The 23,972-nt window shown below is 35.8% G+C and overlaps 1 protein-coding gene across 3 annotated transcripts in view; it reads left to right on the top strand.

The window, feature by feature from the left end:
* The window catches only part of ARMC8 (armadillo repeat containing 8), a 131,516-nt gene that overhangs the window by 96,381 nt on the left and 11,163 nt on the right, over window positions 1-23,972 (top strand). For 2 of the 3 annotated variants that reach the window (XM_069063900.1, XM_069063899.1), the window contains 4 exons: window positions 6,636-6,722; window positions 8,658-8,750; window positions 11,466-11,615; window positions 12,593-12,688. In XM_069063900.1, the coding sequence (XP_068920001.1) occupies window positions 6,636-6,722; window positions 8,658-8,750; window positions 11,466-11,615; window positions 12,593-12,688 (426 nt within the window). The remainder of the gene's footprint in view (window positions 1-6,635; window positions 6,723-8,657; window positions 8,751-11,465; window positions 11,616-12,592; window positions 12,689-23,972) is intronic. The other variant, XM_069063901.1, reaches the window with a different exon arrangement.

Raw genomic sequence — 23,972 nt, 5'->3', positions numbered from 1 at the left:
GAATAATCGATGTGTTAAAACATAGCATTTCGCGTTGAGACATCTAAAACAAAGAGTGTTTCAGAGGTCAAAAATTAGTACTTGCACATGTTTCTGCTTTATCTTCCTTTCTATTTAAAGTTTTAATTTTCCATTTGAGCTTACACAGCATACTTAAAATTAGCTAACATTTTTCTTATAGTGTTTATGAGTTATAAAGGAAATTAATTTGCAGTTTGTACATGAGTAATATAGACCTTGCTCCTTAGTCTTTTATCAACTGTAGGACATTCTGAAAACCTTAATTTAGTTTGGTGAGGAGCTTCTATAGTTACACATATTGTAACATAGCAATTTTATCATAATGCCTTACTCAGAAAACCATTACTTTGATGACTCCATGATCTCATCATTGTAGTCACTCCTACCAATAATAAAAATAATAGAAATACCTAACATTTATATAACACTTACTGTGTGCAGGCACTGTGTTAAGCATTTTTCATTTATTATCTTATCTGAGATGGAGAAGGAAAAGGCAAACTATTCCAGTATCTTTGCCAAGAAAACCCCAATGGGGTCACGAAGGGTTGGATACAATTAAAAAACAACTGAATTGACCTTGGGCAAGCCACTTGGACTCTCTGGGCCACAGTTTTCTCATCAGTAAAATGAGAGTGCTGGATTCAGTGACCTCTGATTCCAGCTCTAGATCTTATACTGGCTGTGTGACCCTGGAATTTCTCCAGGCAATTTTCTAAGACTAGAAGTTGCAGAATAGTTGCATATCTACATTGGTGGATTTTCTTTACTGGGGAGGTCCCTAAATCAAAGAAATCACAGATCTGCACCTAAGTAAATGAATGAACAAATAATTGGATAGTCTAGTCATTTAATGAAGATATCTTTGATGGAAATGTGAAAACAGAAAAAATGCTCTTATAGACAATTCTCTTCAGTAGACCACCTCTTCAATTTGTACAAATGGCTAAGATATATAAAAAAATACAAGATAATCCTGTTTATTGTTTAATAACAAAAAGAGATTTGACAAGGCAAAATGCCATTTTTAAAAGAGTATCCTTCAAGAAGGTGTCTGTTACACACATGTTAAAGGATGTCTAAGATTCCTTGTTAGGGGTGACCTGTGAGATGACTTGGTTCAATGGTAGACAGTGTGATCAAATGGAAGGAGTGAGAGGTGGCTCTAGAGTTAGAACTCATAGGATCACAGATCTAGTAAGCCACCCTGGCACAGATTTTATGTAGATGAGAAAGGATGTTTATGTTTCAGTAATCACTCATGTCTTCTCAGTTTGGTTAGGTTTTGCTATTAACATTACCTGTGATCTTTTACAACCTTTTGGAATATTCCTCCTTTCAAAATTGTAATTACAAGCATGAATATTTTTTTTCTCTGTACATTTGGGCAAGTTCATGTTTCTTCCCAACTTTATCATCTTACAAGCAAAGCCCACTTTCTCATCAAGAACAATAAGGATTTAAAAATTCATATCCAAACATGGTGGTTCCACCACTTAGGTACTTTAAAAACATACAGAATGTAGAAGCAAAGTCAAGGAATGGAGAATGAATTTTAAAATGTGGCAAAATTCAGATTACTATCAAGAATGCTAAAGTTGAGGATAAGATGAGGGGCTTGGGGAATGCTAAGAAAAACAACATTTTTAACTATATTGAGGAAAAGATGAAGAACAAAAAAAGGATAGAACTGTGTTGGGTAGCGGAGACAGTGATAAAGGACGACAGAGGGAAGACAGAACTACTTACTGCTTCTTTTGTTCCTGTTTTGTCTACCAAGGAGAATCCACATCAGAACTGACAGAACAAAAAATGGAGAGTTAAAATCCAAGATATGTAGTGAGATAGCAAAAGAGTAGCAGGATACTTGATGAAGTCATTTAAGTATGCCCAGGGTATTCAAAGAACTGGCAGATTGCTGCATGACCAGGGAAGGGCACATGTCTTGATTTTTAAAAAACAAAAAGTTTGAATTTACAAACTACTAACCATCATAGCCAGCAAAATTATAGAAAGTATTGTCATCAAAGGTACCCCTTACAAGAAATGCTCATTTATTTTTTTGCTTTGCTAGCCCCATTCCCTTACTGAGGTATTGTCCAACCTAATCTGTCACACAAGGGCTTTCTTCTTGAATACTGAGGCAAATCACTAGTTTGGTCAAGTCTACCAAACACTTAGAAAACCACTAGTTAGTAAACACTTAGAAAAAATGAGAGATTGGTTTCATTAAGAACAAGTCCTTCTAGACTAACCTCATTTCCTTTTTAAACAAAAATAGCTACCCTCCCCCTTTTAAAGCCTTTTAATGTTTGCAGAGTCTTTGCCATATATTATCTTGTTTGACATAGGTGAAAAATAATTATCTAGATTTTAGCAATGAATTGAACAGGTCATGGCTATTATAAACAAAATAGAGAAATGTCAGCCAGACAATGATAACAGTTAGACTCAGAACTGGTTGAATGCCTGGTCCCAAATATATTCATTGACATTAATAGTTTAATGCCAAGCTGGCAGGGGGTCTCTAATGAGTGCCCAAGGCATCTGTGCTTCTATTCATGCTTTTCAAAGTTTTTTTTCAGTGGTTTGGATAAAGACATAGATGAAATGCAAATCAAATTTGCAAAGGTAGACAAGAGAACTAATAATACATTGGATGATGGAACCAAGATCCAAAAAATATCTCAACAGGCCAGAATACCAGCTCAACTGAAATAAGATGGAAATTTAATAAGAACAAATGTAAAGTCATAAATTGGGGTTAAAAATTTCACAGGGATTAGCTCTTAGCTACTGGCTAGATAGTAGTTAATTTGAAAAAGTGCCCAACACAGTGCTACAGCATCTCCCCTGCCCACCCTGAACCCCACAAAAAAAACCTAACGTGATCTGTGGTTATTTTAAGAGAAGCATAGTGTCTAGCAGTAGATTATGTGATTTTCCCATTGTACTCTTTCCATATTTTGACCACACCTAGAATATTCTGTTTAGGTCTACGTACCACATTTTAGGGAGTCATTAATGAGTGAGATTGCCTCTATAGAAGGATGACCAGGATGGTATTCAAGATCATGTCACATGAGCACATTTAGGGAGGACACACATGAAAACTGTCTCCAAGTATTTGAAGGTCTATTGAATGGACTAGAGATTAGACATCTGCTTGCCTGAAGAAAGCAAAAGTAAGAGCCTTATATGGAAGTATCTGAGAGGCTGACTTATGCTTCATGTGAAGAAAAACTTCCTAACAATTAGAGCTATCTCAAAGGGGAACAGATTTCCCTGGGAGATACAGGTATCCCTTGCCCCAGAAGTATTTAAATAAAGGCTCAATGACAGCTTGTTGGGATATGTCATAGATCAAATTCTTGTTCATGTATGTGTTAGACTCTGAAGTTGCATATAACTGAGATTCTGCGTTTCTGTGATATGACTTGTTGATCACAAACTGAATTGGTAAATAACACTTTTCAGTTCCTCATGGCATATTTATTTAGCAAATAGCCTTTTGCTTCAGTGTTCAAGGACCAGTCTTGGTATTGGTAAATAGAACCTAGAGAATACTAGAAAGGGAAAGGAGTAAACAAGGAAATTAATTAAAGTAATATTTACTTGGAAAGGGGCACCACAATTGGATGTTATTCAAACTAAAAAACTGGATAGAGGGGATGGGACAAGGAGGATTTTGCACACTTATCTAGGCTAGAGAAAAGAAATATAAAAGAAAATAGCAATAAATGTAGATTCACCGCATTTAGATTTTGGCAGGGGAAAGTATGAGGGAAAATTTTTTTTGACAGACCAGAATTCCAGAGAATTTGGGATGCAGTGGGATCAAGGATACAGGTAGGTAACTTCAGCAAGGAAGAACAGGTGGGTGAGGATATTGATAGATTCATAAGAGAAAGAAGAGGGGAGCTCAATAAGTTCACATTGGATGACTTCAGTTTTCATAAGAAAATAGAAAGGTAGTCCTAGAGACTTAAGAGAAGAAAAGAAAGTATTTAGAGAAGTTGACATTGAAGCACCAAGCCATTTAATGAGTTCTGGATTAACCTACCTGTGCTGTTCTGTTAAAATGGTTATTTTCTTGCACTGCCTAGGGCAAAGTTTTAAAGGTTTATAAATTTTAAGGTTTATAAAGATCAACAAAACCTTATGAAAAATTATTTAGCAATATAATTTGGGGGAAAACCAATTAAATGGAAAAATAATTCTTAACCACTTTTGTAATAGCATTTTACTTTGTCACAAATTAAAGGACCACATATTTAAAGGGAAAGCTTATGTCATAATATCTGTTATTTTTGGTTCAATTATTCTTAGTTATTTTAGGGTTGATTTTTCAAGTTTTTTTGTTTCCCTTTCTATACCCCTTCATCTTACCTTACATATACACTCTTTACTATATGTAATATGTGGAATCTTTTTGCTGTTGTTTTTATCAAGTGTCCTGTGCCTCTCAAGGTTGTTTTTGTTTTTTTAATAACAAAGTTAATTTTCAGAACTTTTGCTCTGTTTATCATTTTGCTAAAAATAAATTTTATCAAATATTAGTTGTTGGCTTTTGAATTTTATTATAGTTTTTACTATTATGTTGTATAGAGGTACTCAAAATACCTCCTGTTTGGTCTAACATGCATGCAAAAGTTAATTAAAAGAGGAAATTAAAGACCATGAACAATAAGAAAATTCTTAAAAAGGTAATAATTGTAGAATATATCCTATCAAAACAGAAAGTATTGTTTAAAGTCACAACCGTATACACTTAAGGAGTGGGCATTTCCATACTCATGCAAGAATCTACTTATTTTAACTAATAATTATGCTTGTTGAAATAATTTTAGTTTGGCAGTGATTTGACTTTATTGAGTGCTTAATATTTTCAAAGATGCATGTGAAAACCATCTTATGTCATCTGCCTCTAAATCCTGTCATTTTGAACTTTCAAGCTGCAAAATAACCTCATTGTTTAACTGAAGTGGGTAAAGTATATAACACTCTGTAATTTCCTGCGATTACTGTATCTTCTTGATTATTGTCCCTAGGACCCTGAGTTTGTGAGCTGTGAGTACAGATGGTTTAGATAAGTGATCATTCAATGTAGATACTGGTTTTTATAAATGCATTAAAGACCATCTTGGGACCCACAGGGAAAGAATCCTAATATGTGATAGTCTATTGGAGTAGCATTACATGCTATTGTTAACAAATCCCTCCAGGAAACAGACCATAAAGTCACTGTTGCTACCAAGGCTAGTCTCATTATTTAACTTTCTGCAGTAATCTACCAATGATTAATGTTATATAGTGGAAAGTGCACTGGATTTGGAAGCAAAGAATTGGGTTCATGCTGTGGCTCTGCTGTTTACTAACTTTGTGGCCTGAGGGAAATCATTCATAAAATCAAGGGGTCAGACCAGGAGATCCCCAAGGTCCCTTCCATGTTACTGAGTGAATACAATGAGTGTGGCCAGGCCACAGTGGCTACTATGATTTCTTAGTCTATTTCTTTGAAGGGTCTACATTTCTATACACACAGGGGCAAAGCAGCCTTCATTCATTCAAAAAGCATTTATTTAGCTCCTGATATGTGTTAGGTACCGTGGTAGTCCTTAAGTAGAGACACAAACATAACAGTCCCTTTCCTCAAGGAATTTACATTTCTATTCATGGAAAATAATATTTGCCTAGAAAATTAAATATGGAATACATATAAAATAATTTCCAGGAAAAGAGCACCATCTAGGGGTTCAGAATAGGCTATCAACATTTGAGCCAAACTCTGAAGGAGCCTCAGGAGTCCATGAGGCAGAGAGGGGCAAGAATACTTTCCAGGCATCAGAGAATGCCCATGCAAAGGCATGGAGGTGGGAGATGAATAGAACAGCAAGCAAACCAGTTTGACTGAAAGACAGAGTAGATGAGGGAAAGTAATATGCAGTATGCCTGGAAAACCATATCATGAATGACTTAAAAAAAATCAAATAGAAGAGTTTATATTTTATCCCAGAGGCAAGAGGGAGCCACTGAAGCTTTTTGAGTGACAGGATCAGACTTGTTCTTTAGGGATGTCATTTTGGAGGATGGATTGGACAGGGAAAAAACTAGAGGCTGGGAGACAAGTAAGAGACTATTGCAATAGTTCAAATAAAAGATGATGAAGGAAATGAGGGCCTGAATCAGAGTGGTGACTGTACATAGAGAAAAAAGAACAGATAGAAAAGGTATTTTGGAGACAGAATGGGCAAGAATTGGCAATTGATTGAGTGCAAGGGCCTAGTGAGAAGGAATATTTGTGGGTTGGGAGCCTGGGTGCCTAGAAAGGTGATGGTACTCTCAACAGAAATAGGGAACATAGAAGAGGGAACGTTTTGGGCAACATCATGAATTCTGTTTTGGACATGATGCATTTGAGACGCCTATAGGATTTAAAGTTGAAGCTATGAGAATTTTAGCCAGTCCTAATAAATAATCAGTCACAATTCTTCGTAGATCTTTATATGAAGAATCAGATGCAAAAATAAATTGCTTTTATTTCGCTTGTTCATCTTATTACTTCCACAGTTCTATACGTTAATAGAGATTGTCTCTCCTTATAATTCTCTTAGGTTTTACAAAATGCACCAGATGAAATTTTAGTGGTAGCATCTTCCATGCTTTGTAATCTATTGCTTGAATTCTCTCCAAGCAAAGAGGTTGGTATTTTTTTTCTCAGTTTTGAAATAACCCAGTTGTATTGTGTTTATTGCTGATTGACAATGCATTTTTATTGTATCTGAAATTATCCTTACTCATTGCTTCATTTAAAGAATAACTTCTAAATTGTTAGATTTCTTTGATTTCAGTATCAAACAAAATTGTATTTCAGATGAGAGTATTATTTGTCTTTTTTCTTACCATTTAAACTATTATAATTTCTAGTACCTGGTATCACAAATATATATATTTTTAAAATTGTACTTATGTTAACCTTTTTGTTTTCAAAACTGTGTATTCAGAAATGAAATAAAGTCATCCATATTTCTGATTGATTTGCCAAATAAGTAGCATGAACCCATTCAAGGAAAATAGGATGGATAATTACCTGGAATTTTATCCTTGTGGTAGTAACAGTAATATGTTCCCTGGGGCAGGGTTTTGAGTCATGGATTCAGACCCTCTTCTCCTTATGAATTCAGGAGCCCTTTGATGTTGTTGATCTAAGAATGCCTTGAATTCATGATTTATTAAACATCTATCCATTACTTCTAGTCATCTGCCTGGTACTTGGGAAGGCATTGTTGACCTGGTGACTGAGCTAAGTATGTTCAAAGAGACATTTTTGTAAAGATACAAACAGAAACAAAACAAGGTGTGGGAAGTTGCTTGTTCAAAGAGAAGAAAGATAGAGGGTGTGTTTAAGAGCTATTGTCCATATTTCCCTGGGTAATGGCTGTAGAAATCACATCCCTTGTGATGGTTCCGTTTAGGGGTTAGAGTCCCAAAGTTGGAAGGAGCCTCAGAGATTATTGAGTTCATCTCTCTCGTTTTGTAGATGGAACCAAAACCATTCATTATTAACAATAAACACTGACTTTGCACAGGATTCAGTTCAGCAAACCTTTAAGCATCTATTCTATACAAGGCATTGTGGATATAAAGGTGACATAAGACAAAATTCCTGCTGTCAGACATTTACAGTCTAGTTGAAGGGATTAGGGCACATAAGACATGCTTATAAATAACAACCCAACAAAATGAAATAAGTGAAAAGAAGGGGTCCAAAGTGCTATGAAAAATTTGTAGAGGGAGAAATTATTTTCAGTGGAGGGAGAGGAGCTTAGAGAAGGTTTCTGAGAAGAGATGGCATGTGAATTGTGCTTATATTTGAGGAGGACAATCCAAACATGGGATGAAAGATGGCAGGGAACAGGCATTGATGAAGTGCTTTCCATGTGACAGGTAATGTTATCTCATTTGAGAATTAGGGACAGAGGGGAGTCTAATTGGCTACAATTTAGATCATATGAAGGAGAGTGATATGTGATAAGTCTGAAACAATAGACTAAAGCCAGCTCTTGAGTGTCAGAATAAAGCACTTAACCTCAACAGATATTATGAGGGGGCTTTCCTTAGGGGTAGGAGCACTCATCTGGATGCATCATTTCTACTCATCTGTTTGTATGTGAATCTCTTTATAGTCACTTCCCATAGATAACACAGAAGATACAACTCTATATTACCATGCATACACATATCTGAGAGTGGTGAAGGTGATGGGTGAAGCTAGGGAATGTGAACCCAAGGAGTGAGAACAGCTCTCTGTAATACAGTCTACAATAATGATGCTTGTCACTGAATTGCCTAAAATAGAAAACGTATCACACGGGATCAGCAAAATATATGAATTAAGGGGTAATATTTAGGGATATTTAATCCAGAAAATATTTTCTTATGAGAGAATGACTATTTACCAATATTTGTGTGTGATCGTTTTTTTTTAACTTTCTATTAAGTTCTCACTAAATGGAAGAAAATATTGATTTCAACAAAAAGGGCCAAGGAAAAGCTTGGGGGGAATAATATGTTATTTGTGAACATTCACTGAGTTCACAAGCATAAGTTTAATTTTTATTCTTTTCTAATTACAGCCTATTTTAGAATCAGGAGCCATAGAGTTACTTTGTGGTTTAACCCAAAGTGAAAATCCTGCTTTACGAGTGAATGGGATTTGGGCTTTAATGGTATGTTTTCTTTATTATAGTCTGTGGGCATGAGGGGAAGAGAAATAGAAGTAAAGTATATATTATATCTAAGAGTTCTGAATTTTGCTTATGAAGAATATTGTGTGATTCTTGGTTCAGGGACCCAAATGATGAATGGGAACCAAGCAGACCCCAGAGATGCAGTCTTCTAGTTCTGCCATTTACAGAATCACAGGATTTCAGAGTTGAAAGGGACCTCAGAGGCATCTATTTTAATCCATACCTGCAACATTTCCAAGAAATGGTCATTCAGCTCTTTCTTAAAGACCTTGAGTGAAAGATAAACCTCTTCCTTCCAAAGCAGTCCATTCCATTTCTGATTGTCATCTAACAATTAGATAAGTCCAATTATTAGGGAAGGTTTTTCTCTTTACCTTAAGTCTCATTTTCCACTTTGGGCCTTCTATCTGTTGTTTATTTTTTTGCTTTCTGGGGCCAAGTGGAACAAGTCTAACTACTCTGCCAATATGACAGTCCTTTAAGTACTTGAAAATAACTATCCTTCCCTCCTAAGTTTTCCCTTTTCCAGTTCCTTCAACCAGTCCTCACGTAGCATGATCTTAATGCCTTTCATCATCCTTGTTGCTTTCCTCTGGAGAGTCCTGGTCTTTCCTAAATATTGTGTCTGTAACTCAGCATAACATTCCAGATGTAGTCTGATGAGGCTGTTACAGCATGACTATCACCTCCTTACTCCTGAACACTAGTATTTTCTTAATATAGCTTAAAATCATGCTAGCATTCTTGGCTTTCATATCATTACTGGCCTACATTGACCTTGAAGTCCACTAAAACCCTAGATCTTTCAAACTACTCCCAATTCATATTTCCCTTATCTCTTACCTGTGAAGTAGATTTTTGAACCCAAGTGTGAAACTTTACATTTGTTCCTTTTAAATTTCATCTTATTATATTTGACCCAATGTTCTAGCTTATCAAATCTTTTTTAATTCCAATTCTATCTTCCATTGTTTTAGCTATCTCTCTTATCTTTGTGGCATATGCAAATTTGTTGAGCATTTTATCTATGCCTTTATAAATGTTAAACAGCATGGGGACAAGCATAGATCTCTGGGTCACTTCACTGGAGACCTCCTCCTAAATTGACATGGAACCAGTAATGACTACTCTGTCTTCAGCCATTCATCAAGTCCTAAAGCCACAAAATGATACTGTCATCTAAATAAAAACTCTCCATCTTTTTCACAAGAATGGCATGAGAGACTATTACTTTGCCAAAATCTAGCTAAATTGTATCTACAGTATTCCACTCATCTACCAGTTTGGTAACCCAATCAATATGAGAAATAAGATTAAGTTTGGTATGACCTGTCCTTGATGAAGCCATGCTGATGCTTTGTGAGTGCTATGTTCTTTTTTAGGTGTTTAATAACTAGTCCTTAAAGAATACATTCTAGAATTTCTTTTTAATTTCTTCCTTAAGTAAATCATGTATTCTTTTCATTCCTCAGAATAGAAATTAAACTGACCTATTTATAAGATGATTTAAAAGCACTTGCTTTTAAAAAACAAAAAGAACAATTATACTTTTATTTGAATAAGGCTTCATCCTGTTCAAAGCCCTTTCTCTCGCATTATCACATCTGTACAAAAATCCTGCAAGGTGGACAATAAACTCGACTTTGACCCTACGTACGCTTTTGCCACATTATGATATGGCGGTAACCATGAATTCTCAAAGGCTGTCCTAGTGGAGAATAGGCTAGCAGATCTTATCAAACTATAAGGACATGTATACATATTAATTAATGAGCTCCCTTTCAAGGAGAGTCTAGCTAAATTCAGAGAAGCCCACCACCAGGAACTTGGCCACCAGTTTGGGTTTTTTAAGCCTCTGCCACTCATGAATAATGCCTAAAGCATGGTCCGGTGGAGAGAGTGCTGAATTTAAAGTTAGAGGATCTGGGTTCAAATTCTGCCTTTAGCTTAGAAAAGTCAGTTACTCTCTGAGCCTCCGTTTCCTTAACTGTAAAATGAAGGTTTTGGATAAAATGACCTGTAAGGGCCCTTTCAGTTCTGAATCTATGATCTACAAATATTATTTCCACTTTACAATGAAGAAAGCAAGACAAGATTAAGTTACTTACCTAACAGTTACATAATTGCTACATACATGCTTAGTGCTTCAGTATTCTGAAAAAAATCTTTTATTTCGGTAGTGTAGTTACTTTCACTACTGGTGTAAATCAGAATCAGAATCCTAAAATTCCTGAGTAGATAGTTTCATTCATATCACCTGGTAGCCAACTTTCTGATATAATCTTAATAATTTTTAAGTACTATTTTAAAAATTAAAATTGTAGGACCACATTTTTTTCCCTCCAAGGTGAACACTGTTAAGATTCAATTGTACCAGAAATCCTTTGATCTTGTTATAATTATTAACTTTGAATATGGTATATGTAAGCAAAAAATTTTGAAACACACAAATGGTCACATATAACATGGAAAGAATTGATCTTTGGGGCCAAATCCAGAATGATTAAAAATCAAAACTTCCACTTAGAAAACCTGAGTGCTTTATAATTAGGAGTCAACTAATAATATCAATAATATAACTAGAGAAAGATGTTACAGAGTCTCTTCTTCCTCTTTAAAAAATATCACTTAAGAAAACTTAGCATTAAAAGACAGTTACAGATGTGAAGACTATAACTTTTTTTTATCTTTCAGAATATGGCATTTCAGGCAGAACAAAAAATAAAAGCAGATATTTTACGAAGTTTAAGTACCGAGCAGTTATTCCAGTTGTTATCAGATTCAGACTTGAATGTGTTAATGAAGACTTTGGGACTTCTCAGAAATCTCCTTTCCACTCGCCCAGTAAGTAAGATCTTCTAGGCTTCCAGGAATCTTACCACATGGAACAGTTATTTTCTTTAGTCTCAGGAATATAGGAATCAATCAGTCTGCCATATTTTATAGGAGCCCACTTGTATGCTGAGTTGTGTGTTTATATATTGCCCCCTAACAACAGAGTTACCTGCCTTCAGGCACCAAACATCCATTCTGGAATATTTCTTAACATGAAGCCCCCTCTCTACCATTCCCATCATGGCTCTCTCCCTGTCTACCCTGAGGTCTGAGTGTTGCTCCACTTTTAGTTTTCATTTATTCCTTTGTCCCCATCCAGTTTCCAAGTCCATGTTATTTTTATCACTTCTCCTAATGATGTCTTCTGGTCTGCTGCTTCTTGTCCCTGGAGTATCCTTTCTGATCCCTATTCCTTATTCTCTCTAACTCTATATGCCCACCCTACCCCCATTCAAAGGTATGACTACTTTTCATGGAAATTGGGAAGATGAGTAGGCATGCCCTGCTAAAGAATGAGATAGGACGAGCTTTGTATTATCTCAAACCATGCCAATGATGTCACTTCCAGAAATAGCTTTTTGGAACCTCCCAGATGTCTTCATCAATACTTCCCTACCATTCTCACTTTTTTCTGCATATGTTTTTTTTCCAAAGATACTATTCACATTACCCACACCAGTTTTGTTATATCTTCATTCTTTATTCCCTGTCACTGTTTTTCTTCCTTACCACAATCTGACCAAAAGATTCCCACGTCCACATGTTGCAAAATACTGGCTTTTCTATATTCCTCTTCCTCCTTCAAGTAATTGAAAAAATAGAAGTGTAAATGGTAGAAAGTTTTAAAGTTTTGGGAATAATTCTGTCATTTTCTAGATATAATAATTCTGTTTCCTGTTCTTTAGCTTTCAGAAAACCTCTGTGTTGTTTCACTCTTACTCTCTGCACCTGAGAGATTAATTGTTCATTTCCAATTGATTTTGCAGCACATAGACAAGATAATGAGTACTCATGGAAAGCAAATTATGCAAGCTGTCACTCTTATTCTGGAAGGCGAGCATAATATAGAAGTCAAAGAGCAGGTATATTTTACTTTTCTATATAAAGTATATTTTGTATCTATAAAAAAGAAGAGCAAGAGAAGTCTTCTCAAAGAACTAAACCTGCAAATATTGAGTATTAATATGTTAATGAAAATAATCTAGGAACAGGATAAAAATGTGGGAGAAGACATTAGGAAAAGAAAGAACATGTGGGAAAAGCTGGTTACTGTCCTACCAATTGCTCCATTATTCTAATATTCTCCAAAAACACATTCAGTCACTAACTCCCTCTCTGGAATACAGATAGCCAGTTATATCTGGTTCATGCTGTAGTCTTAGAAATAACTTCTTTGGACATTTGTATCTCCACTTGAAGCAAACTTTTCTTCTGGAACTCTTCCATTTCTTGTCTTTTACTCTACCACACACAGAATCCATGTTGTTCTACAGGAAAACAGTCTTAAATTCAAAAGATGGCCTTTCTTTTGCAGTAGGCCAGCTTCTGGTTCTCCCTTTTCATACATCCTTCTACCTTCATCCCCAACATCTTTACCCCTTTCTCCTCTCTATTGAGTTACAACATTTAGGGTGAATTAAAAAACCATACATTTATCAAGGGGCTGTGTTCAAATGCTTTTTCATTTCTTCCTGGTAATTTTCCATTAATATTAATCTATATATTTCATTACGTACAACAAAAATTAATTTCAGTTTTGCTTTCAGAATTTGTATGCAAAAAATTAAATTTGATCTCTTAGGTTTCTCTGACACTTTGTTGGATAACATTTATGACTGAAACATGACAAAGAATTTATTTGTTCAAAAGAAACAGATTTAACGGGGCGGGGGGAGGGGGAATGAGGATATTTGAAGAAGATATATTCACCTCATGGAAGTCCACAACCCTGAGAATGAAAACATGATAGAGAACATTTAAGTTAGATTATTACTTTGAGAATGTAATGTAATGAAGTATGGCAGTGATGCTTTCCTAATAGAGATTACAAAACTGACAGAGAAATGCTGTAGGGGAACTTCAACCCTCCTTGGACCTATAAAAAACAGAGCATTTCATACATTTTTCACTAAGAAGCGATAAAGTAATAATTCCTATTCTAGATTTTATTTAGAACAACAGGGAAAAACTAATTGGTGATTTAGAAATGTGTTCTCACCCTCCTTAAATTAAATTTATCTTTTTTTTTACATCTTGTACCTTCCAATAAGATGTAAACTTCTTGAGTACAGGGACTTTTTTTCATTTTTGTTTTTGTATCTCCAGTGCCCAGCATGTTTCCTTACATATAGTAGTCACTTAACACATGTTTTTTGAACTAAATTGAATTGAATTGAGGAAGTGATCATAGAGAGTTTGTAATAGCAAGGTAAAGGAACACTGAGTCACCTATATTGTTTGCATAGTTTAATAAGTCAATGTCAACAATTTCAGAGATATGATCTTATAACCAGAATCTCTGAAGGGAAATATGGGAACTCAAAAGGCATGGAAGTTCTCAAACATGAAATCCTGGCTACATAATTATGAACAATGTCAGTGAGAAAGGAAAGAGGGAGACAACTGTAGAAAGGAGCATATTTTCCCAGGAGATTTTGAAAAGGGTCACAACCCCAAGAAAGCACGAAAGAAATAGTACAAACTCTTAAGAATGGTGTCAGGAAAGCTAACACCCAGAATGAGCTAAAATTTATGAAAAAATACTAGACAACAAAAAAGGACTATATGGTCACTAATTTGGTCATAGTTGAGGCACATAGACTCATAAAAGTTTGATCATTCAGGCATACTGTTGAATTTTAACAAATGACAAAAGGCAGAGTCATTAAACTCCCATGTACTAATCTCTTCTTCATCTTTAAGTGGAAGTGTATAACAAACATAATGAAGAAGCATTTGTAGCTGAAGATAAGTAAGGAAGAAGATAGTTGGTACTCAGCCACTTTAAATTAGTTCACATTTCCAGGACCAGATGAATTAGATACTAAAAGGAACTTGGAGATGTGATCTCAGAGACACTACTGGTAATATTTTAAAAATCACAAGAATAAAAAGAGGTACCAAGAGATTAGAGGTGGGAAAATATCTCAATTTTCTTTTTTGAAGAGGGAAAATATGGATTGTGGGAACAAGACACTGGTAAACTTGTTGTTGATTCGTAGCAAAATTCTAAAATACTATCAATCAAATCATTTGTGAACATTTGGAAATGAATTTAGTAATCACTAAGAATCAAAATAGATTCACGATAAAAAAAAAACCAACCTAATTTCATTCATTTTTTAATATGTTTGTCAGGTTCAGTAGCTCAGGGCTTAGTTGTAAGTACAGTGTGCCTTGATTTCAGGAAAGTATTTGACACATGTTAAATATGTGGACAAGTTAAAGAGATGTTGACTAGATGATGGTGCTATCAGGTATTTTTGGAACTCTTTGAATGACGAAGTCCAGAGGTTAGTCTTTAAGGAGTTAATATCATCTAATTTGGATGAGAAAGTAATCATAGGTAGAGCTGGTAATATAACAAGATAAGAAAATACTGAGTCACATATACTGTTTGCATATTTTAATAAACCAAATGCCAACAGCTTAGCATGATCACAGCCTTGTGTAGCACGTTTATCAGATTCACAGACTGCACAGAGCTGGCAGAGATAGTTAATATATTGGATAATAGGATGCAAAAAAGATCTTGACAGACTAAAACAATTGGGCAAATCAAATAAGATAAAATTTAATAGGAATAAAGGTACATTTCAGAATTGGGTTCAAAAATCAATTTCACAAGTATATAAGAGAGCTATAGCTAGACCATCTTATGAAAAGATATGGGGGGAGTGGTGAGGTGGGGTTGTAGATTGTAAGTTCTGTATGAACCAACAAAAATTAAATGCTGTTAAGGCTGCATTTAGAGCAGACTAATGTTCAGAACAAAGAAAATAGTTCCAATACAATGTTCCCTGCTTAGACCAACATGGGGTCCTGTATTCAGTTCTGAGTGTCATGTTTTTTAAGAAAGCCTTAATTATGTACAGTGGGAAGGCACCAGGATAAGAGAACTGGAGAACATTCTACACATGAGGACAATATGAAGACACTAGGAGCCCAGAGAGAAGAAGTTAGTGGACAGAAGAGCAGCTCATGATAACTTTTTTCCGATTATTTAAGGTCTGTCTTACTAGATTTATTCAATTTGGCTACAGAGAGGAGAACTTGAAGTAATGGGAAGAAATTGCAAGAACACAGATTTAGAATTGATATAATGAAAAAAAGCTCCTAATAATTCAAGTTGTCCAGAAGCAGAGTGGGTTCCTGTGGGAGGAGAGGGGATCATGGGTTCTGCTTCATTCCATATTTTTCCATAGAGAGATGCGACGACCATTTGTTGGGAACTCTATAGAAGAGATTCTTGTCTAGGTAGGGTTTAGATTCGGTGGCCACTGAAGAATCAGCCACCTCTGTGGTTCTAAACTCTTGTCAAAATATCCCATAAGAGCCTTGTAGATAATATGGTAAAAATTTGGGCTAAATATTAATGTAACTGGATATATTTAAAGTTAGTTGAACAACTATATTGAGACTATTAGTAAATGGATTAGTGGTGTCCTTGAATGATGATTTCTAGTGGAAAGCTACAAGGATTCTGGCCCAGTTAATTCAATTCAACAAAAAATTTATTTAGTGCTTACTGTATATAAAGCACTGGGAAATGCGGAGATAAACAAGACATGGTCCCTGTTCTCTAAAAGGTTACAGCATAGCAGTAATAGGAATCTAACTAGTATTTTGGAGAGAGAAATAGAAAAGAGTCTACCTAGGCATGGTGGAATGGGATAGAGGTTTGAGGTGATGTGTGAATGGTATGTTGTCATGTGGTATGTGTACTGAACACACACTGAGAAATTAAACCCACATGGGTAAATAGAATATCATAGGATCCAGAGATTGAAGCTATGTAAAATATCATCTCAAAATAATGTGAATGGGAATGGTGGTCCAAAACTCATTTCTGGTTATCTTTGAAACTCAGATTCATTGTGTTAAGGATAACTTTGATGGTGGTTCAATGGTATAGAGAACATTGCCCTCCAGTGTGACCCCATACACCTATCCCAATCCTTAAATTATCTTGTTTCTCTATAAATATTTATAACTTTGAGTGAGTTGTTTCCTTTCTCTGGGCCTTGATTTTTTTCATCCAGAAATGAATTTTAGAATAGATGACCTGCAGTCTTCTGCATCTGATATGGTAGAGTTCTGGATGGGTAGCAAGATGTAGTTGAAAAAGGACACAACTGAATCTCTGTTATTTGTAATCAAGCTTGTAAATTTGATTACAAACCCCATTTTACAAAAGTTAAAAGTTTAAAATATCCATGTACTATGTCTGGACCATCTGTGTGTATATGTTTGCCCACATATATGTACGTGCACACACACTCATGTGTAAGCATATGCACATTTGCAAACCTCGGTCTAGTTCAGCCCATGGCCATATGGTCAGACCATCTGGTTCAACCTAAGGCCAAACAAGAATCCATCTACAACATCCAATAAGTAATCATCTAGTCTTTACTTGAAGACCTCTAGTGAGTGGAAGTTCATAAAGGAGCCCATTCAACTTTTGTGTAGTTTTAATTGGATCTTTTTCCTTACATGAAGCTTATGCTTCTCTCCGCAATTATTATTTTAATCTTTCTGTGATTTATACTCATTGCTACCAGTTGTGCTGTTATGTCCATTCACTACTAGCCTGATCCTCTCTTCTTGTGGCTAAAAATCCTCACTTTCCCCAGCTGATCCTCATGTGGCATGATTTCAAGTCTCTAATTTGACATCCACTAAAAAACAAAGGAGATCATATGTGCAAATGCATAGTGGCCAAAAGGAGGGCGTTGTTCATAAAATCATGAATAGCTCACTTGGAAATGGATGGCTTTTGAGGGGGATTAGAGAGAGAATACTGAAAGTAGAGGCTGGATCCTACAGTAAGGTCAGAACCATTCAGTTTAGTGACTCTGACACCTGGAACAGTCTTTCATATCCAGGCTATTCAGACACTCAGGGATAGGAAACATGCCTATTCACCATCACAAAACAGTTCTCACAAGTGAGTAATTTTACCTTCTCATTTTTCATTGTTACTTGTCAGTATCAGTGTCATCACCTCTGTATTTTTACAGGGATGATCTACCTTGGGCTTTTCAATATAAGATGTTGAAAAAAATATCAGATCAAAATGTTAATTACCTACATGGTGGAAAGAGAACAGGGGAAAAGTTTATGTTCAAATTTAATGCTGGAGAAAAAGCAAATGAATCTAGAATTAGTAGATATTGCCTAAGTGTAAGTATTCATGGGTATATATATAATTTTAAGTTAACTATAGTTCATGATACCCAATATTAGGACACATTAGCCCAATTCTTTTTGTGCTCAGCAAAGATTATGAATTGGTTAGGGAAGCCATTTCTCAGCTTCTGCTTTTTCCAAATTGAGCAGACTATATAGAGTTTGCTCTTGCCTAAGGATAATAGTTTACATATTTCATTCTTTAGATTTGTTGCTTTTTTGGCTAGACAAAAATAATTTGAGATACATGAACCTGGCTTGTAAAATTGATGCAACCTCACTGGTGTTTAGTGGTTTAGTTTACTTTTATTGTTTAGTTTAAACAAAAGAGGTTTGTTTACTTTTATTGCTCCAACATATGATATGCTGTCACTTTTTATTCTTGCTATTATAACTTTTTTCCTTTCTTTTTTGCTCTTTTCCTTTCTCCATGTCAGTCTCTTTGGCAGCGCTCAGGTATTTGAGTAGTCGGGGTGCCAGAGTGGGAGCAGCCTTCCCTTAGGAGAAGGAAAAGGGCTATTGAATACTGGTGAAGGCGATTTCTTTCCACATCCTACAACAGAAAAGTCCATAACAGCAGTTTGCCCTACTGCATACATAGCACAAGCAAAGAAGGGGCAGCGGGGGGTGGTGGGGGGTTAGTGAGGGTGTGGGATGGACAATTAACAGGTGATATAAATAGCCAGATCCACTCTTTCTCTTCAGTCTCTTGCTTCCTCTTGAATGCATCAGATTATTTTCCTAATTCTGTATTATTTTCTTTTATTACTCCCAGCTCACAACTAAAAGGTTAAAATCAACAAAGACAGGGAAGTAACAAAGAATTACAAGTGGAAATGGCTAATTAGTCTGTTTAAAAAACTGGCTTTGTTGTGTCATATAGATAATGGCTTTATGTGGCCTTTACTCCTATCCAGTTATTCTTTATCACTTTAGAACACAAGCATATGGTTAGTATCTTTTGGAGGAATAATGCTGACAGTTTAAATGTTATGCCTTATTTGTAGTCCAAGATGCACCTCATTATTTTATATCAAGTGCTCCTTATTTTTCACCTGTGTTTTCAGATAGTGCCTCATTTTCCCAAGTTTTTGTTTAACCTTAAGGACTGGTTCCTTGGAAAACTAGCTGTTTATTCAATTGAGCCTTTAGCTGCATTTACAGTGGCATGGTATTTTACCACATCCTCTGTTCTCTTGGGTTTTTCGTTATTGTAATCATTATCTCCACAAACTTTGGCTTGTCTACCCCTGGCCCAGAAGATTCAAGGTAGTGTGATCTTTTTGCCGCAAATGCCTAATGATCTGAAATTGGAATTTCACTTTACTATCTAAATAATACATCTGCTCCAAAAGATACTCCCTTTTTATCATCTTCTGTTTTCTGTTCCCACAGAGGCAGGAAATAATTCCTAAACAGAATCATGTCCTCTGTTAATTCTGTCTCTTCTATACATCTAAAAGATTATCTTTTTATCTAAGACCTTGGAGCTCTCAATTTTTCTTCGGGGCTCCAAAATTTTCATTCTTCAGCTCTTTGACTTGGCTTTGGGTCTACCTAGTCTTAAACAACATTGGAAATACCTTCTCACTGACTGTCAGGTTTTCATTTTTTTATGCTAATTTTGACTTAAATCAAAGCACACTCAGTTCTTTAGTTCTTCAGGAGAGAAGTCTGCAACATTTTGTCTTCTCCAACTCAGAATCTGTTGAGTCCTCATTATTCTTATAGCTGAGATCATAATTGATTTTGTTGGGTGACTTATTCCTGAGGTCTTTCTCTGATTGCTTCATTTCTCTCTGTAAATATTTCCACATATTAATAAAGGCATATGCTCTTAGGGACAAAGAGTCCAGACACCTGGATTATATCCTCAGTGCTATCCACTAAGGTGACCTTAGGCAAACCACCCAAAGCCTCTGTTTCATTTCTGCCCACCTGTATCAGGGCCTGCTCATCCTTATCACAGGCTGGGAAGAAAGATCTCTTGGAGGTTTTTCAAAGGAAAGAGGCTGTAGGGAACATAAACAATTAGTCTATAAAACTGTAATCAAAGAGAAGGAAAAGAGAGAATAGACTAAACCTAATTAAAGAGACATCTGACTTCTGCTCTGGTCAGCTCTAGCATCTGGAATTTTCATGGTTTGTGTGAGATATTTTGTCCCAAGTTGTACATAACTGAAGTTCTGGACTGAGGAGTTTCTTTCCTCTGCAGAATTATCTGCCTGGTCTCTTTTCTTAGTGAAGGAAAGAAAGTAATGAGAGAAACTCTTGTGTATTCTGCAGATTTGGGCTACAATCTTGGTTAGATTCGTTGCATTGTCCTTTTGTTTAGTAGGGGGAAAATGGCATCATTGAAGGAAACTGCTTTCCATAGAAGATTGTTATTTCATTCCCACTTCCATTGGAAGTACCAACCAGACCAAAACATGTTAGAGTTACATTAATTCTGAACCATCAGTGTACACATTTCAGGCCATTGGTATGCATATGTGTATGATTTTTCAACTGGACATAATTCCTGATCTTCCTTTCTAATAGTATTGAAGTATAAAATTTTATTTACTTGTGGATTTTATTAGTGGTCCCAAGCTTTAATGCCACATTGGCCATAGCATTTGCTTACCTTTTCCCAAAATAGTGTCATCTTCATAAGATACTTTATAGTCTGAACTGTGTCCATCTTGGAGGAAAAATATATCTGAAATTTGCCATGCTGAAGTCTAAGCATGTATTTCTGTGTTATAATGCCTTTAGGAAATAATAGCATCCAAGACAACATAAATAAAAATTTTCTTATCCTATTCAAAAAATTTTGTTTAAAAATTCCTTTGTCTTGTTTTAGCTATTAGAAAGATGGCCTATCTCTAACAAGCATATCAAGTGTTCAGTATCTTTTTCATAATTTGACTATAGATAACTTAAGATAGAAGAACCTTAAACCATCCATAGATAAGGATGCTTCATGTATTTCCCTTGGTACTGACCATGTCTGCTTGCTGTTCTGGGTCTTCCTGGGTATTCCTGTAGGATGAGGGGAAAGAGCATATACATTTTGTTTTAAGTTACTCAAACTCTTTTACATAATAACACTGTTCTGCTTCACTTTCCTTTACCATCTCTCTTCTTCAATTTCTCTTTCTTTTATATGCATTAAAACTTGAAAGAAAATAGAACCGGACTAGATTACCACCTGTGATTGTCATTTTTGCCTGCTTGCATCTTGGTGGGTGGAGTTCTTATAAACCTTGCTGTTCTGAATCTTTCTCTTGTAACATGAGGGAAGAGGAGGACTGGGAGAAACAGTTTTTGGGTTGTTTTTTTTTTTTAAGTAAGTAATTTTTACTTTGCTTTCATAAATGACTAGTATTGCCAGGTTTTAGTCTTAAATACAGGACATGTTCTGACTGAGGTTAGTTCAGGAGAATGGAAGCAGAGGGGGAACGGATGGGGTATTTTATGCCAGTCATCGTGGATAGTTGTGTCTGATGAGGATCCCCAAATGGCCAGTATGTGTTCCAAATTGTCAGTCATAGGATAAAGCACTAAAATATTGGGCTGTCCCACATAAATCAGACATCTGTCAACTCTTATATACATACACATGTGCATACACATATATGACATATATATGTGTATAGGTACATACCTATATGTGTATATGTATATATAAATTGCTTTCAATTTTTTTAGTGTCTTAGGGGATTACTAGAGTTTTTTCATTTTATTTTTTTAATACTTAATTTAATTCTAGTGTTCATCATTCACTTCCATAAGATTTTGAGTTTTAAATTTTCTGCAATCTGATAGGCTCTACTTATACATTTCATATTAAATACATTTTCACATTAGTCATGATGTAAAAAAGAATTAGAACTAATGGAAGGATCCATGAGAAAGAAAAAACAAAACAAGAAAAGAAAAAGAGAGCAAATAGTATGCTTTCATCTGCATTTGGACCCCAAAGTTCTTTCTTTGGATGTGGGTAGCATTTTCCATCATGAGTCTTTTGGAGTTTTCTTAGATCCTTGCTTTGCTGAGAAGAGCTAAGTCTATCAAAGTCAGTCACCAGATAATGTGGTTATTACTGTGTACAATGTTCTCCTGGTTCTGCTCACTTCACTCAGCATTGGTTCATATAAGTCTTTCCAGATTTCTCTGAAGTCCACCTCCTTATAAGACAATAGTATTCCATTACATGCATATACCACAACTTGTTCAGTCATTCCCAGTTTTCAACTCTTCCTGCCCAATGTAATCATTAATTTTTGAGTGATCCATTTCAAACAAATAGTTGAGTATTTAACTATTTGTCAACAAAATAAATTTCAACAAAATAAAATCTGTATTCTCAACCATTTCTGCCATGCTCATATCTTTAAATAGCTTTAGTTGGTCTTCTGGGGAGGAGAGCATCCCCAGGATTTATTGGCATCCTTGTCTTTTATGAGTGCTAGTAGGGATAGCCAGGTGTCATCTGCAATTATAGGTAAAGCAGAATGAAGGGACAAGAAATTTACTCTCTAGCTCTTTTTAGACCTTCTGGATATTTGTTTGTTTCTTCATTATCATTCACCTTCCCACAGGGCCTTGAAATGCCTTCCTTATTACTAGTCAAAAGGCACAAAGTTGCACCTCCCATCATTTTCATTCACTAAAAAGGGAAGGGGAAAGGAAGAAGCATTTATGTAGAACTTACTGTATACTGGGTACTGTATAAGTACTTTACATATTATTTCTTGATCTCTTGATTCTCTCTTGATCCTCATAATAACCCTGTGAGATCAGTGCTATTATTATTCCCATTTTACTGTTAAGGATACTGAGGCAAAGGAATTAAGTGACTTCCCCAAGCAGTGTCTGAGGTCATATGTGAATTTGTCTTCCCCTGACTCCTGGCCCAATGCTCTATCCACTGCACCACCTGGATGCCCCCCCCCCCCCCGAAAAGATATCTGATATAGATTCCTTTAAAGTCCTTCTTAATTAAAACTCCTTTTTGTGTCCTGGGAATTTTAAGTTCCTGGGACAGAACATTTTTGAAAACTAGTAATTTCATCAATGGGAACGTTCCCTGTCCTAAAATGAATTACAACCTCTTCACACTGTAGTTGATTATCTTCGTGAGTCTCTGTGACTGAAAAAAAATCCACCTGTTGGCCAGCCTCCTGATGACAAAAAAATTACTATTACTTTATTCTATAGCTAGAGAAAGAAAAGGTGAAATGAATGGGAATGTGTGGAATAAAATATGGAGGAAAGGATGTGTGATTTCAGTTATTCCACAAAGCTGGAATTACTATGTTCAGCTGTTATGTGAGAGAATCACTTCAGCCTTGTACCAACAGAGACATCAAAAGGCTTTTAGCGCATAGCCTCGGACGTTCCTAGCTGATTCGCTTCAATTCAGCAGCCACTTTTTAAGACCCTTCCTTATACAAAGCATTGTGCTCTGGGAGTTAAGGTGAGGGAGACATAAAGATAAGTAAGACATATTCTCTGCTCTCTTTGGATTTTCGATCTTGGGAGGATGGTGCAGATTCACCATTATAATAACATGCAGAATAGTATATGCTTGTGTTGTAAAAGCTATGAGCTTTTATGCGAAGTGGATGGAAGGATGGACATAGGGTCTGTGCCCTGTCATCCCCTACCCCATGTTAGGGATGCCCATACATACCCTCTCCAAGGATCAGGAAAATTATTAGAGCCTCCAAGAGGCATCCCTAATATAGCTGGGGGACAAGGCAGATACTTGATCTACCAGAAAGTAGAGAAGCTTTCTAAAGACTCTGAGAAGCCTGGTCAGGATCATTGAATACAACATCTATCAGCTATCAGGGGATAAAAGACCTTCAGAGAAATTACTTTACTGATAAAGAAGTGACTGGGCTCCCTTCCTCATCTCCTCCTTGTGAAATTAAGCCACAGTGGGCCAATGTAAATGGTTCCTAT

The sequence above is a fragment of the Petaurus breviceps genome, unplaced genomic scaffold (genome assembly GCF_028583685.1).
Source record: "Petaurus breviceps papuanus isolate PSGF00001 unplaced genomic scaffold, PetGlider_PUasm1.0 90604, whole genome shotgun sequence".
NCBI classification, from domain to species: Eukaryota; Metazoa; Chordata; class Mammalia; order Diprotodontia; family Petauridae; genus Petaurus; species Petaurus breviceps.
The sequence above is the reverse complement of the archived record's forward strand: the minus strand, read 5'-3'. Positions and strand labels throughout refer to the sequence as shown.